Below are 16,405 nucleotides of genomic sequence, written 5' to 3'. Positions count from 1 at the left end.
TATTCTTAAGAACTCAGAGGTTTCATTTAAATGCAATTTTCATTTTTTATATTTCCTTCAGTGTACCCAAAGTAATGGACTAAATCACAAGTATAGAAGGGAAACACTGATTCTAAGATTTGGGTATTTTCATGTTTAACTCATATTGACTTTTGAAGAATTATTAAAAGACCTAAGCATTTAAAACTTTGCCAAAAAAAAAGATTCAATGGGACAGAGGATATAAATCATCATCTCGAAAGATATAAATATCAGTGAGGGAAGGATTTGTTCAAAGTCTAATAAGTTACAAACCTGGTAAAAATAATGGTGTGAAATAAAGAACAAGAGAAAATCTGAATTCAATGACAGAAAATTCTAATCAGGGTGTGGACCAGTAAAAATATTATGGCTACTGAAAAGGGATCCATGGGACTTATGACAATTAGGCTGAATCTGCTGTAACTGTTTAGCTTGTCCATTCTATTTCACAAGTAGAATCTGAAGTGCAGTAAATTACTGACTTTATTTATAGCTAAATGATGTTCTTTATCTTCATTTGTGGTGGAACAGGGGTAGATGTAACACAGCACAGGGTGTTCTGTTACTACCAGCGGCCTGAGTGGCAGCTAGGCAGCTTGCAGCTGCCTGCAATGCCAATTAGGCAGAGCGGCCTGATCGGGAGCAGGGCCCAGCTATGCTCTAAAAGAACTGAACCCTGAACAGCAAAGGGGCAGTAGTTCGCTGCTGCAGCCAAAGGAACAACACTCAGGTGAGCTGCTGTCCATGGAACGCTCTTGGCGGGAAGGGCTGGGGCTATAGGGAAAGAGGAGACCCCATGGTTCTGGGCATGATTGGAAACTGCACCCTGCTGGGTGTGGACCAGTGAAAATATTATGGCTACAGGACACATGACCTGGTGAGATTATCTATGGTGGGACAGTCTTCCAGAAATGCCAGGTCAGTTACCACCCCAGTGAAAGGTGAGTATGGGGTGTCTTCTAACCCTAGCCCCACATCCCTGGTGGGTGAGATCAATGCAGGGGGAGCCCAGACTCATAGAGAGAACTGAGGCAGGGCCCAGGTCAGTGGAGGGACCTGTGGCAACACCCAGACTCTTGGTGGAGGTCTGAGGTTGCATACAGAAGCCACCATGAAGCTCTTGGGGAGGAAGTGGGGGGGGGGGGGTCCTGAGCTGTGGGGAGCTATTAAGGAAGCTCCTGGGGCCAGGGATAAGGAGATAGCCCAGGCAGGGCTTGGGGACAGGGGTTGGAGCCCTGATCTGGTGGGGAGTGAGGGTCCCGATGAGACCCCAGAGCTCGGGTCCCAGTGTGAGCCACTGGAGGGAGAAACATATGCAAGGCTTGGGACATGATAAGGAGATGTTGGAGTCGTATACATAGGCCCTTGCCATCAGGGCAGATAAATAGGCGGCCTCCCACCTCATTAACATTGGATAATTAGTAACATCAAGGCATGGCAGAAGAGGAGGCAGGCAGCTGGCTTTAAAACAAGTGGATGGGCCTACATTTAGACTAGTTCCAGGATGCTCACTTGTTACAGAAGACAAGATTGAACAAGTGCAATGTATCTGATGAGTTCTCAAAAACAGCGAGATTCTCCACCCCCTCCACACTTTAAAACAGTACAATTGGTTGTCTGTCTATGCCTTCAGAGTTTCAATTGCCCTGCAGTATCTTGTACCCCTCTTTCCAGAAGGGCAAAGTCAGCAAAACTCAAAAATCTGAAAACCAGAAAATGAAGATTTAAGATGTACTCCCTGTAACCTTAATTGTATCACCTGCAATGCTCCAATAGACCACTGAAATTATTTGCAAGTACTCCAGGTCCTTTCATTGTACTAGTGCAGGTGTATTAAATGATGGAGGAATTAGTTGGAACAACTTAGTAGAGCCTGTAGGAGACAATCTGAGTAGGCCATGCCCCTTGATGGACTCCACTAGCATAATCTGGGGGGGAGGGGGTACACCTGCAGGGTACCAGCCCTAGGTGCCGACTAAGAGAGGGCATTAGGATGCCTCCTCCATGACCATGGCTAGGGCAGCTCTTCACTGCATGGTCATAGGAACCAGGCAGGCACAGCCCTGTATATAGCCATGTATGGGGGGAGGGAATGGGGGGGGGCAGACCAAGTGGGGCAAGTGGAATGGTGTCCTCTTGCCCCCCCCCCCGGAAGTCTGTGCCACAGGAAGTGCAGCCATGCACCCAAAAGCATATTTGGGGAGAGGGAGCGAGCAGGGCACCAAACATGGCTCCCAGAGAGCCCATACCATGGGGCTGCAGCAGCCCAGGCCGATGCTGCTACAGTAGTAGAAGCTGCCTTCTCTGTGTTTTGCTGACTTTGCCCTTCTGGAAAGAGGGGTACAAGATACTGCAGGGCAATTGAAACTCTGAAGGCATAGACAGACAACCAATTGTACTGTTTTAAGGTGTGGAGGGGGTAGAGAATCTCGCAGGAGCAAACAGAATAACATCATGCTGGTAATCACTTTTGTGGTTCCACAGATAGCCCAAGCTTTTAGATGATGTGACTCTGGTCCAAGTGAAGAGAAAGGCAACAAAAGAATTTCTTTGTAAAGCCTAAGGAAAATTCCACTTGTTGGACTGTTTCTGTTCAAAAGAACAGGGCTGCCTGAGATCCTGGAGGGATGGAAGAGCTTGTCTAGAGCGCTATCTGTATCTCAGGTTCCAAATTATTTCCTGAGTAGACATGATACAGTTTTTATGGGTTATAAATGCTTATTACTATGACTGGCTTTACCCATGCTTTTTCTGTCTTAGATAAGTTTATTTGGGGTTTAACAAAGAACAGATTTTCTGTTCTTGTGTGTACAGGTACCATTTTTCATTTGTGTGTCGTATTTTCACTGTTGGAGAAGAATACTGTTTTCCTGCTGTTTTGACTGAGGCCATAACCCTGCAAGGGTATTGCTACAATAGAGCACTAACAGCTGCATGAAATGCTTTCAGTTTTTGAGTCTGGTGCATCTGGGAGAGGAGAGGAGCACAAAGCACAGCCAGATCAAGGTTCTAGGATTCAGGGTGGGGGCCTGCCCAAGCTGGGTGGTCCTTATTCTTGGGGACCATTTTACCATGAAGGTTCGCTATGCTTCTGCTAAAGGTCTTTTCGTGGTCACTCCCTGTATCTGTCATGAAACACATCTCAACGACAATATCTGCTCTAACAGTTCCAAATGAAAAGCTGTTGCATGACCATAATCAAATGACTGCTGGTACTCTTTTTGCCTGTTTGAACTATTGCTTGAGACCCCTTCATCTTGGACTGCTTTGGTGATGATCCCTTGCAGTTATGTGGAGTGCAACTGCTTTGTACACAGCTGAAACCAACTGATTTCTTTTCAGGGCCTGTAATACTTTTACCTCTTCCCAGAGGTATGAGACCTCTATGCAGCTCCAGCAGACAGATCAGTAGCCAGCAGCTGGCATCCTTGAAAATGCACTAGGAGGTTGTGTAGATCATATAGAGAAGACAACTAGTGAGTTCCCAAAGTTTCAGATCCTGGAGTGTCCAAGCAGTATCTGGCCATGCATCAGAACTCAGTGTGAGATGAGATCTAGGCATCATCACTATATGACCATAAAGTTCATAAAGGTGAGCAGAGAGGGCACAAAATGGTGTGGGAAGGCAGCGGATAGGCAGTTGATTTGAGGTAACTGCCTATCAAGAAAGCAAGGGTAGGCTTGTAATTACAATTACAATTTCTCACCATCATGATGGTCAGAAAAATTATTAAAACTGTGGCACCATAAGTTGAAGGCAGTTAACTTGCAGCAGCTGACTGACTCAAGCAGAGGTCAAGTACAAATTAAGTTGTCAATCACTGAGTGTTAAACATGATAGAGAGGTGTGCAATCCCCAAATTAGGAAATCTAAGGCGTCTACGTGCTGAAAGCTGTAAAGGGAAAACAGCAGAGGACAGCTCAGTTTGGACAGCTCCTGCATAAATACGGTTTTCCCTTAGCATCCACTTTCTGCTACTGTGTGAGAAGATACCTGGCTACTGACCCAGAAAAGGATGGCTTTTCTAATGTTCTTATATTCTTGTTTGAAAAAGAATACCATATTTAGCCTTGACTCATCTAGGAGTAAATTTTACACTAATGGGTGGAGCTAAATCTCACTTAGAAGTTGCATCATTCATATGCAGCTTTTTTTGAATGGGGATGCCATTACTTTATATAGGTTAAACTGCTCCTTGTTCACAGTCCAATCCTAGCCTGCACTCCCATGGGGTACAATGAATTTCGAGGCAAGCAAGCATGTGGATTTTAGAACACTTAGATAAATCAACCTTTAAACAGAAAGTAGTTTGCAGAGAGGTATGAAGTGATCCATTCATCTCTATTTTAAGTTTTAAAATGAATGAGAATATCCCACAGAGATGATTACAGCCTGAACCAATAGCTCAGAGAGGTGCAAACTACTCCATTCATCTCATTGGATGTTTCCATGCCCACAAATCCCTAGTTCCAGTAGCTGACAGCCTGAGATTTGCATCACACATTTCCATTGTTCAATTATTACCTAGCCTCAGCCTTGTGTGCTTGGTGCATATTTCTCTCATGATGTCTTCAAATCATGAGACCGTGGGCCTCTGAACCCCTCTTCCTGTTCCCTTCTGAGCCACTAAAGGACAAGCGTATTCAGAAGGGAACAGAAAGAGGGGGTTCATAATGCCCCTGATCCCACCTCACAAACCCTAGGGGGGTCAGGGATACCCCCAGGTACAGGATCTCATGTGGCAGAGCAGAGAAGGACAGCCCACCCAGACTGAAGCATGTACAGCCTATGCATACCAGAAGGAAGAGCTCAGACCTGTCTCCCTCAACCTCAACACAGAGGTAGAGAGGTAATCAGATACCAACAGTGGGACAGGGAGTCCCTAAACCCCTGTTTTTCTGAAGGGGACTGGGGATGGAGGTCTGATAGGGACCCACAAAGTATAGCTCACATGTGAGAGCATGAACAAGAGCTCAACTGCACTTCTCTTTCCTATTCTTTCCACTTTTCCATTCCTTAATTCCCTTCTGCTATTAATGCAAATATTTGTATATATAATCTATCTTGTATCTGAAAATAGCTTGAGTCTTCCAAATTTCTTATTAAACTCAAATGACATTTTCCCAAAATAACAACAGCAATGAAAAAAACCTTTTTGACAGAGGAAGACAGTAGAGCAAGATGCTTTCTTTCCCCCTTTCCCAAGATTTTGGCCACATGTTACCTTTGATCTGCTATTTGGACTCCTTCCCTCATACAAGCTTTTTTATATGGTTCTTTGAATGCAGTGTAAATGCTGATTTTGGTCCCCTGTTATCTGATGATAACCTCTTCTTTTAATCCTGTAAATCACTGGTAATGATCTTTTTTGGCAGGCATGACACACATTAGCCTTAGACCCTCCCTGAGTGCCACTCTGATCCCCTTCCCCTACCTGACTTGCTGCTCCATTTTCTGAGCCTGCCTGGTGCTCTTTGCCCTATCTGCCACTATGCTGCCTGTCTCCTTCCCAGTCTGCCATGTGCCACACATGGTTGGCCACCTCGGCTATAAGGTATTTTTAAAGAACTTTAGCATGGCTATTTACATAACTCTTCTACTACTTGCCCCTCTGCTTGCTGATGCATTGAACTGCTGAAATTTCAAGAATCAAAGACAGTTTAAAAACTGTGAAAATTCTAAGCCTCTGATCTGTGACAGTTATCCATAATCATAATTAAGTGAAGCTCAAATTCAAAAACATCCTGGAAGATATAATAGAAATGACTAAGCCAGACAAGCAGAGCTTTAACACGGTTAAGCTGACAAAAATATATACCATATACATATAATTTGAAGAGTTTGTTGTTAAGTGCACATGTTGCCTTGAACCACTCTTTGAATTTGTGGTAGTGATACTACATTTAAAGCATCATTGCATTCTAAACAACTGTTTTCAGTCACTTCAAATCTTTTCAGAACTGTTTGTCTTTGGTTGAATGTACTCATCTTTGGCACAATTTAGATGTAGATTTTTATTTGTTTTGAAAAGTAAAGTTATTTCTGAAGTATACAAGTATGGGGAAAATGTTGTGTGCTTCAAAAATACTCAGTGCAGCTTTGACTTTTGCATTAAGTTCAAATGGAACTTTCATAGATTTCATAGACATTTTGGGCTGGAAGAGACCCCGAAAGATCACTGAGTCCAGCCCCCTGCCCCAGGGGCAGGAATTCAGCAGGGATCATAGGATCCCAGCAAGATAAGCATCCAAATGCGTCTTGAAGGCATTTAAAGTGGGTGCTTAAACCACCTCCGGCGGCAGTGTGTTCCAAACCTTGGGGGCTCAGACAGTGAAGAAGTTCTTTCTTACATCCAGCCTGAACCGGTCACAGTGGAGTTTGTGACTGTTTGATCTTGTCATCCCCTGGGGGGGCTCTGGTGAACAGTTGCTCCCCCAGATCCTGATAAGCACCCCGATAAACTTACAGGTGGCCACCAAATCACCCCTGAGCCTGAGCTTTTCCAGGCTGAAAAGCCCCATTGCTCTCAGCCTCTCATCATAAGGTCTGTTTTCCTGACCTCAGATCATGTGCATGGTTCTCCTCTGCATACTCTCAAGCTTTTCCACATCCTTTTTGAATTGTGAAGCCCAAAACTGGACACAGTACAGTAAAGTAAAAACTTGGTGAATCATCACATTCATAGAGAGTTCAGATGGTTTGAGGAGGACCAGGTCATCACAGAGCCTTTAACATCCATACCAACTCATCTGTCTCAGGCCATAGACTTGCATTAGCATACATACACATAAGCAGTAAGGTGGGAGGAGGGGGGAGACACTTTAACTAGAGCAACTCTTGGAACTGCTCCGAGCTGCTGCGGCAGGGAGGGAGGGGCACACACTCTCAGACACAGACAGCCAGAATCGTGGCCCCAGTATATGGATTACTGCTGAGCAAGATGGCCAGGAAAATTTCAGTGTACTCTGAAGGGGTACGGGGTTGGGAAGCAGCAGATCAAGGCCCCCACAGTGTGGGAGAGAGTGGGGCAGGCGCTGGGGTGAGTGGGGCCCTGGGACAGGTCATGGGACTATTGGAATCCCGGGCATCTCATCCAGGGGTGCATGGGGGCTATTGCTCCACCGTGGCAGCCACATGGCAGCGTACGGCTCTCTGGGCAGAGGCAGTGGGGCACACAGCCCAGCCTGCAGCACACAGCCCTTGCTCCACGCACAGATCAGAGGTGCATGTGCCCCCTGGGCCTCTGCCAGGGTGCATGCAGCAGCAGGAGCCCCCCCCATTTCCCTGGATAAGTCACCCAGGCTGAACATCTCATGACCACCCCGGGACCCCATTCACCCAGTCCCTGCCCTTGCTTTTGCCCCACTCCTTCCTGCACTGTGGGGGCCTTGATCTGCCTCCCCACACCTCTTCCCCATGACAGACTAACCTACTGGGAGAGGTGTGGGTACACACGCAAGTGCACACACACTCAGTCCCCCCCCCAAAATAATATTTTCTCCCTCTGCCTACGACAGAACCTGTGCCTGGCTAAAGAAGGATTTCCCTAGTAAAAGGTATGAAGAAACCCCCCGCTCTCTGCCACTCACTTGGGACAAACCAGGTGGCCCCTGTAACTCCTTGGTTTCTTCTTGGTACTGGTTGGTCAATCAGCCTGGCCAAATAAAATTCCTAGGGTGAGGGGAGGGCTTTCCTCTTCCTCCAGTGGGCATTTTGAAAAGCCACAAGCAATATGCCCCCAGGTGCAGCCTGGATGATTCCCTGTAAGTAAAGACCTGGAAACTAGCCAGAAGTCAAGAAATAAGTATAGGCAGTTGTGTTTTAAAAGGATCATTGTATCCAATATCTGCAAATTATCAATTTACTTTTGTTTGCTCTGACTTCCTTGTTCAACACCCTCCCCTCCCAAATCAATAAAGGTATCTGGTTACAGCATGCCTGCCTATGGATTACTGGGGATAGGCAGGCCTTTTGCTCCCTTTGCTTGGCCAGCAAAGTTGGGCTTGGCTTTTTATTTTTCTCCAGTACCTAAGCCTATCTTTGGATGCTTTGGGCTGACAGAAGCACCCCAAAATATTACTGTGGGCAAAGCACCCCCAAGGCTTACCTGGTCTGTGTGCCCTGGGCTACACAGAGCCCCCTACCAGAGACCAATGCCTAGGTGGTGGCAACGTTACGCCAGGTTGTGGGTGTTTTCTGGGAAGGGGGATGGCTGGCTGTAGGCTCCCCAGGGGAGACTCCTAAAGTGTGGTTTTGGGCCTGGCACAGTGAGGAGGGTGGCTCTGCATAGTAGTGCCCTCTACTGTGCCATCACAAAAGGAAACAACCACAGAAGGGTGTCCTTTGAGGACCCTTTGTTGAATGTATTTCACTTTGAGCCACAGCATTCTAAGCTGGGGAGATTTCAGGCAAAGGTGTGACCCCCTAAGGATAGCCCAGTGGAAGCTTCCAAAACTTGGAGATATCCTTATGGCTATTTACTAGTTACATCAACGTTCTCCTACCTCTCTCTTCTGCAATATAAATGAAACCGAATTTATCTAGTTTTAGGTTACACCAGAGTAATAACAGAGAAACACATGCAACTATTTTCTGCTTCATAACCCTTACATCAGAAGTTTCTGTTTCCTTTGAACAAGCATGATTTTTTCAAGTTAACACCTTTGTATACAAATTTGTGATAGCTAGTCAAATGGTAGGTCATTTGTGTTAAGCATATCCTTTCAATCTCTTTTAGGCACTTTATAGATCTCAACAAAGCTCTCTGTTTTTGTGTTGAATTCTGTCTTGGTTGTTACTTTAATGTGATATAGCTAAGTCACAAAGTGAAACTCAAGAGGTTAAAACCTGTGTAAAAAACAAAACAAAACAGGATGCTACTGTTAAGCACTGCAAAATAAGAATTGTTCAAAACTAGTCAGATTTATCAGCCGCAATAATTGTTAATCTACAGATCTCAAATGTCCTGTTTTTTTACTCAGTGGTCACCATTTCATCTGTAAGTACCAGAAAAGACATAAGCCCAAAACAAAGCTAAACTTACATAGCCTAAGTTCTGAGCATGTGGCCCTCAAAGTCTTGCAATGTGATAAACAAGTTTTTTGCAACATGCTTTATGCAAAGTATTTCCAAATAATGAAAATTCAGTGTCTAAAGCTTTGAAAAATGGAATTCAGATGAGTAAATCCAACTTCAGCAACATTCCAATAGTCTTACAAATAAGCAAGTTCTTACCAGTTGAATAAGCAGGCTAATTAGGTCTGTCAGGGGTTTATTGATAAGCAGAAGGTCTTCAGCAACCTGAGTATCTCCTCCTGTGCCAGATTTCTGAGCCTTTGCAAGACAGAGAAGAATAAAAAGGTGTCTTGGTGAGTACTTAGTTCTGAGAAACAAATAAGGCCCATTAGGTGGTGAAAATCTGAATGGAAATTTGTAGGGAACTTAAACTGCCTTTCCTGGTTTAGTATTCAGAAAGCCCAGTTGGGGTGGGGGAGGAGTTTCTCAGGGATCCAGAGGTTTGGTGGCAAAGGATTAGTGGAAGCTTCATCTGCTGTAGCTCCTACAATGTGCTGGAAGCTCCAGCAAGTAATATTGCCACTGCCCCGCTGCCACCAACTTTCTGGACCCACGGGAATCCAAATTTCTTGCATATTTTGTGCACTCCAATTTCCAACTGGTTCTGGAGAAAACATGAATGTTTTATGCAAGAAAATGCAGTAATCCCTTCCCCCACCTTGTTCCGGCCACTTGCTCGATCAGAACAGTTAAGCAGATTTACATGAAATCTTCTGCTTTTGAATTGCTCAAAGTTATTATTTTCCATTTATAATAGTGAAAGATATTTCAAAGCAATTAACTGGTAAAGTTTGTAGAGTGCTTTGAAATCCATAGGTATAAGCTATGTATTACTCAATGCATTATGATACAGGAACATAGCTTTGTCTTCCTTGAGTCCCTATCAGGAGATCTTTATCATCTCTCTAGTAAAAATTTCAAATATTATTTGCTTGGGATATGCCTGGGTTGAAAATATAACTGATTATGTAAATTGTGTCAACAAGAAGGCAGATATACAGTACTGGCTTCATATCCATTAAATCCTATTAAAATCAATTATAGGTTCTCAGTTATATGAAGCTAAAATACAAAACAAAGTGGCTATGCTTTTGTTAATTTTTCTGCCCTCTAAATGTGCTCAGTAAAATACAAGTCTGTCTCTTCCTTAAGATACCCAAAGGAACATCAAAGCTCATGAGAGATACTGATAATCAGAAGTGATGCTGTTATTAGTGTAAATACGAAGTCACTTTCAGTCAACTGGTTGAGGGCATGTATCAGATAATCTTAAGATACGCAACTTGCATGATTTACTGAGATGCAAGTAAAAAAGGAAGTACTTCAATAACTATTATTGTAATAAGAAATCTGTTTCTTCTCTTTGTACATCCCACACTTTTTCCTTATCTTGAGGTAGGTATATGGTATTTCTCTTCACACACTCTTCTCATTCTTTCTCTTTGTTTTCTATTTTCTCTCTCTAGCCAACCTACTGTACTCAGGTTGTAGACTTAAGCCCTCCTTTTATACACCTTTCTACTATGTTTGTCAAACAATTTTAGCCATTCCACCACTATCCATCTTTGTTTTTCTCATTTTGGATCAGTAGTCTAACAATTGTTTTGGCATTCTCATAACCCCACATTTTATGATATTCCATGTTTCTTCCTATAGTGCTCATTTCATCTTCACAATGGCCATAATATTTTCTTTCCCAGCTTCCATGCATTCCTTCTTGATGTCTGGGTCTTTCAATTTATCTGTCTGAGAGATCTTACATCTTGGCACTTTTTTTGGTTGAACTCAGTCAGTGGTAAAATACTATCAGAAATGTATAATCAAAGGAAAGCAAGCCAGGTTAAATAATGGAATATTATTAAGATTGTACATTATACAGAACATTGTAGATTAATCTGTCCCACAGAAATTTCACAAAGGAAATGAGGAAGAACAGTAGTAGTAAAAATCACAATAGAAAGTCTAAAAAAGAGAAAGGTGCCAGGAAATGACAATATAATTGCAGACCTGTTGTAACCAAGTAAGAAAGGCACAACAAAGGTGATGCTCAATCTGCTTAATAAGATTTAGCAAGACAAATGAGAATGAATGCTCCATGATTGGAAGGAGCTGTAATAACTGAGACAACAGTGATTGCAAGGACCACAGAGAAATCCACTTGCTGAGTATATAGGGGAACACATTCACCAACATGTTGCAGAGCAGGGTGAAATAGTATGTGCAAGCAGTGCTTACAAAGAAACATTCCAGATTTCAAAAAGACTTGACTACAATAGACCATGCATTTTTCATAAGAAAGATATCAGCACAGAGAACACAACAAAGCCTGATATAATGACTTTATAAATTTCAAACAGGAATTTGATAACATCTTGCAAAAGGATGTTCTCCAAGCATTGAAAATTTATGGAATCCCCAAGAAACTGATCTTCTCTTGTCTACTTTATTTCCCCCTCTGCACATCATTAATGTGGCAGAGCCACATAACTGCTTTACTGTTGGGGTAGATGGGTGTGCTGCACATGTGAGGAAGTTGTCAGCTGTCTGTGGTGCATCACTACACTCACATATTGGACTGTCCTTTAAGTCATTCTTACAGAGTGTGGCATTAAGTGTTCAGACAGCCGTGCTGCTCCTAGCTGTAACTCAGAACAATTTTTGCAAAGCATGCTGAGTTATGTTACCCCAGACTAAGCAGAAGTTCACGGTCGGTTCTGGGGGGAGGGGAATCTAGCTGTGGCTGGGGGCCTGTAGCCAGGTTCCCATAGCAATGGCTAGGGCTCTCGGCTGTTTTCAGAATGGAACGGGGGAAAGGCAGTGGAGGAAGCTCATTCTTGGGGTTCCCCAGCTGGTGCTGAAGGGGGGGGTGAATTGGAACCTCCCCCATCTCGGGGGGGGGCTCCAAAAAACCTGCCCCACCTGGAGGGGTGGAAAACCCCCCAGAATGAACTCCCTCTGCTCCCTTTCCTCCCTCTCATTCTGAAAACAGCGATAGGCTGGGCGCTTAGCAGACACAAATTACAAAAGACACTACATTTTTAAATGCCTTTATCTGGTACCTTATGCAATGAGGAGTCAGATTTTTACCTGAGTGGCCAATTATGAAGCTGTCTACAGCCATGCACTTGTGTTTGGTCACAGCTATAAACTGCTTTCTGTGGCCAGATTGGGCAAAAATTGTCATTTCTGTCTGCACCTTAAAGTGTCCAGCTCCAAAGCGAATTCTGTTTAATTTAATCCATAAATTGCAGGGGAAGCTCATACCTGGGTGGATAGAAGGTGTTGGGTTGTTTATGAAGCACTTGAAACCTACCTATCTACCACGGTAAACCTATCATCATGATGCAACCTGGCCTTCTTCAAAGAAATTGATTAGACTAATTTATTGTAGACATCATCTATCAATGGTTGTGGTGAGGGCAAACAACTCTAGGAAGGAGTCAGAGGTGGGCACCATCACTGGATTTGTTCCTGTGTAGGTCAGGATGCTTAAGTATTAGCAAAGTCAATAAACAGAGGACACTGACTGCAAAAATGAGATGACTGAGAGGAACAGCAAGTCTCAGGATTACAGAAAATAAAGAATGAAGGGATAAAAACACCCAGGGAAAGAAATAATATTATTACGAAAGGTCCAACACAGATGACTACAATGGTCTGGGCACATATAAACAGTCTCACATATATACAGGCTACTTGATGTGCCCCTATGCTGAGTGCAGTACATGACCAGAAGAGGCATCACATTGTTTGACCTGGCTCATCCAACATCTGAATAAATCAAGCACTTCAGTGGGGCTTTTTGGCACTTTTGTCTAATAGCTGATTCAATCTATACAGACGCTAGGGAGCTGGGTCAAACTACCACACTTCCTCTGCTGGTAAAGCGCTGTGTGGGTTTTTTTTTCATGTCTGTCAGCAGCTATTATTACACATATGCACCATATACACCAGTAGGAAATGCTTTGAAACATAATCAAGAATGTGTCAAAGGAATTTATTCGTGGAGTTCACTAAAGGAAAAAAAAAATCAACAAGTGTGGGTTGACAGCATGTGATGAGGCCCAGTTAACCTTATATGAAAGAACAAATTGATTAAGGAGTTAGTGCTGTGCTACATAGAAGGCCTTGACCCAAAGCTCATTCAAGTATATTTGGAGCTTTTCATCAACTTCAGCAGACGTGAGTTTATATTAGCAGTTCCAAATTATTGTTTGGTGTATTGTGATCTGAATGTGTGGAGAGGTTGATGAAAACAGACATTACAAGATAGGAAATGAGAAAAAGAAACAAATTGCTCTGCATCTGCATAGATACAATTATATATAAAAGGGAAACAGTGAGTTTCAGAAGTTTTTTGATCATTGGAAATAACTGGCTGGTGTTTCTTGCCTACTGAATCCTAAGGAAGGTACAAACTGTTCAGGGTCAAATGATCTGTTTTAGGGAACCACAACACTACTTTGAAAACTCTGCTGCAGATTTAGAAAATTGTATTTGAGAGATTGACAGCATCCCTGCATGCTTGGTCTTGTATTCCAAAGATAACTAATACATATTATTCAATATATATTACTAATCAATAGACAAATATATTTTAGGGGTTAGGAAGATTCAGATAAACTTCTGAAGTGTCTTTAGAAACAATGTACAACATGATGCAATTTATTTGAACCTTTGCTTAACTAACAATCAACTTGTCAAAATGCTGGCAAATGAAACCTACTATAATCCAGTCTAGAATCAATATGGTATCTCTGATGTATGCTCCATATGATGGGAGAAAAGTATTTAATTTTCAAAGTTATTTACACGCCTACCAAAGGATGCTTGGGAAAACTAATCTAAATTAACTAAAGGCAGGAATTGTGGATTTGTTAAACTACATTAAATTCCTTCATATCAGAAGTGAAACAAGCTTAATTGAATACAAGCCACGTTAGTTCTGAATACCACTGTACACACAGGGTGTAATACAGTTTAACCTATTCATTTTAAGCATTAATTCAAGCTTCCTGGCTAAGTATAGACAGTCAAAAAGCCTGAGGCTGAATCGATTTAATCTTCATAGGCTAATCTAAGCCAGGGGTTTTCAACGTTTTTTTTAAATAAGTGTATCTTGGCAGCCCCCTTTTTAGTAAGTGTACCCCAGGGGGAGATAGCGAGTAGCCAGACACAAAGTGGGGTTGTGGTGAGTGGCGGAGCAGCAGCAGTGAAGTGTCTGTGCTGCCCCGCTCTCACCCCGCCCCAGCCCTGCTCCTGTGAGGCAACGGCACAGGGTGGCAGCACTCCGTTCCCACACACCGTGTGTACCCTCTGGGGCCTTTCAAAGTACTTCTCAGAAGTATGCATACCCCTGGTTGACAACCCCTTGTCTAAGCTATGCAGACTGAACTGATAAGCAAGTGAACAGACATTCACTTTGAATTCTAGAAATTCAGCCACATGCCTGCAGTGGCCCAGACCAGAAGTGAGGGTGCTAGAGCACGCCTCCCTGCTTGGCTGAAGCAGACAACTTGGGCCAAGGCTAGCTTGCCACCCTGCAAGGGAGGGGTTTGTGGGGGACTGTGAGGATGTGCAAAGCATCTTGGGATTCTGGGGGGACTAAGTTAACTTGAATCTGGAGGGGAATCTGGAACAGAAGCTCAAAAACCGATTTAACCTAAATCATAAGTCTGATGCTTTCTCCATCCAGATTTCTCTTAAACTGGTTTTGGCCATTTTGAAAACAGTTTATGTGAACTGAATTTCTGTTGTGAACCGGTTTCCAATCACTTATACCAGTTTATGTGTAATTTCTGTCCCTAGTCCCTGAATGTCCCTGTGGAAATAAGCTTTACAGTACTAACCATCGCAACTGGTTTTCAAGTAGTCCAATTCAAAGAGTAAAACGTAATAAAAAATGGATTTCACCAGTAATACACAACAGAAAACACACCTCTTCTTCCTCTGTCAACCTGTTTTAATTTTTTTTAAATAGTGGCAAATTCAGCAATAAGGATAATAGAAAGTAGCCTCAAATGTTTATGACGGTGATTTCTTTACTAGAAAATAGATTCCATACCTGTAATGTCAGGCGGACAATATTTGTTGTATACATCAGCATGTAGTGCAAAATGTCAAGCAAGGACAGTAGGAGCACATTTGCTGTCTTGATGTTGCTTTTATCATCTGCTTCCAAGTACAGAGCTGCAGTTTCTAATAGGAGATTACAGATGTGAGTGACCAGACCTAAGTGGATAACAAACACACACACCTAGCATCAGAAAAGAATATCAGTTTCAGAAGGTCTTGCCATTCTAATAACTATACATTATCATCAGAACAAAATTCACTTAAATACTGAAGATCCATTTAATACATTACCCCCCACTACACTCTTGTAATTACTATTTTAAAAAGTAAAACTTAAGGCCTGTGTACATGAAGCCATTTACAGGATTGAAGTCTAAACTGATACAATCACATATACTACATACTTTTAGAGTCAGATACTGTTTGTTGGAAAGGATGGCATGTAAATCAAAATCAAAATAAATAAATACATAAACACATAAATAAATAAATTATACCAATTGACTAAAACTACCACTACTACAGCTTCAGTTCCTGACTTACTGGTATATACAATCTTTAGACTAGTGATTCTCAACCACAGTGCCATAAGATCCTTTTGAGAGTGTTGAAGGGTGCCATTCAATATTAGCACTGTTAGGTAGGCATGCAAATACCTACATATGATTCACAAAAGAAGCCCACAGATTTCAAATAAGAATCCACAGTGTCAAAACATTCTGACCTGTTGTGGACTTTGAGTTCTTTGCAACAGAAGAAATTATCTATCATTTTTCTGTAGTAAAAAAATTGTGAAATCTAAGGGCTGGTATTTTCTGAGGGGTACCTAGTGTGGTTGAGAATCATTGCCAAAGCTTGTGCAATGGACCACTGGCAATATTGAGTACAGAATGTGAAATCCTGTGCTTTGATTGGTAACTCCCTTTAAATGTCTCCTCACTCTGCTGTCATTTTATAAGGGAACATTTTAAGTCTTAATGTAAAATGTATTTGGTACACCATTCTATTTCCCAAAACTAACAAAGAATCACTTAAGAGACATGATAAATGAAACATTGAACATTACACTAGGAAAACAGTGCTAATGTGGGTTTGATTAACAATAGTAAGAATCTCCTCAAAGCGGCTTTTCTGTCTTGAAATTTTGTTCCGTTTAGAATTTAGGGCTGCTGGTCAAATAACTTTTCATGGCTTGCCTATGCCACAAATCATTTTCTGTGTCAGGGATAAATA

The 16,405-nt window shown here is 42.5% G+C and overlaps 1 protein-coding gene across 4 annotated transcripts in view; it reads right to left on the bottom strand.

The window, feature by feature from the left end:
• ULK4 (unc-51 like kinase 4) overlaps positions 1–16,405 on the bottom strand; it is a 454,563-nt gene that overhangs the window by 94,071 nt on the left and 344,087 nt on the right. For all 4 annotated transcript variants that reach the window (XM_090050395.1, XM_090050394.1, XM_090050393.1 and 1 more), the window contains 2 exons: positions 15,162–15,328; positions 9,257–9,355 (listed from right to left, as the gene is read on the bottom strand). In XM_090050395.1, the coding sequence (XP_089906521.1) occupies positions 9,257–9,355; positions 15,162–15,328 (266 nt within the window). The remainder of the gene's footprint in view (positions 1–9,256; positions 9,356–15,161; positions 15,329–16,405) is intronic.

This window comes from Crocodylus siamensis, chromosome 5 (genome assembly GCF_052110815.1).
Source record: "Crocodylus siamensis isolate JL-2025a chromosome 5, ASM5211081v1, whole genome shotgun sequence".
NCBI lineage: Eukaryota > Metazoa > Chordata > Crocodylia > Crocodylidae > Crocodylus > Crocodylus siamensis.
The sequence above is the reverse complement of the archived record's forward strand: the minus strand, read 5'-3'. Positions and strand labels throughout refer to the sequence as shown.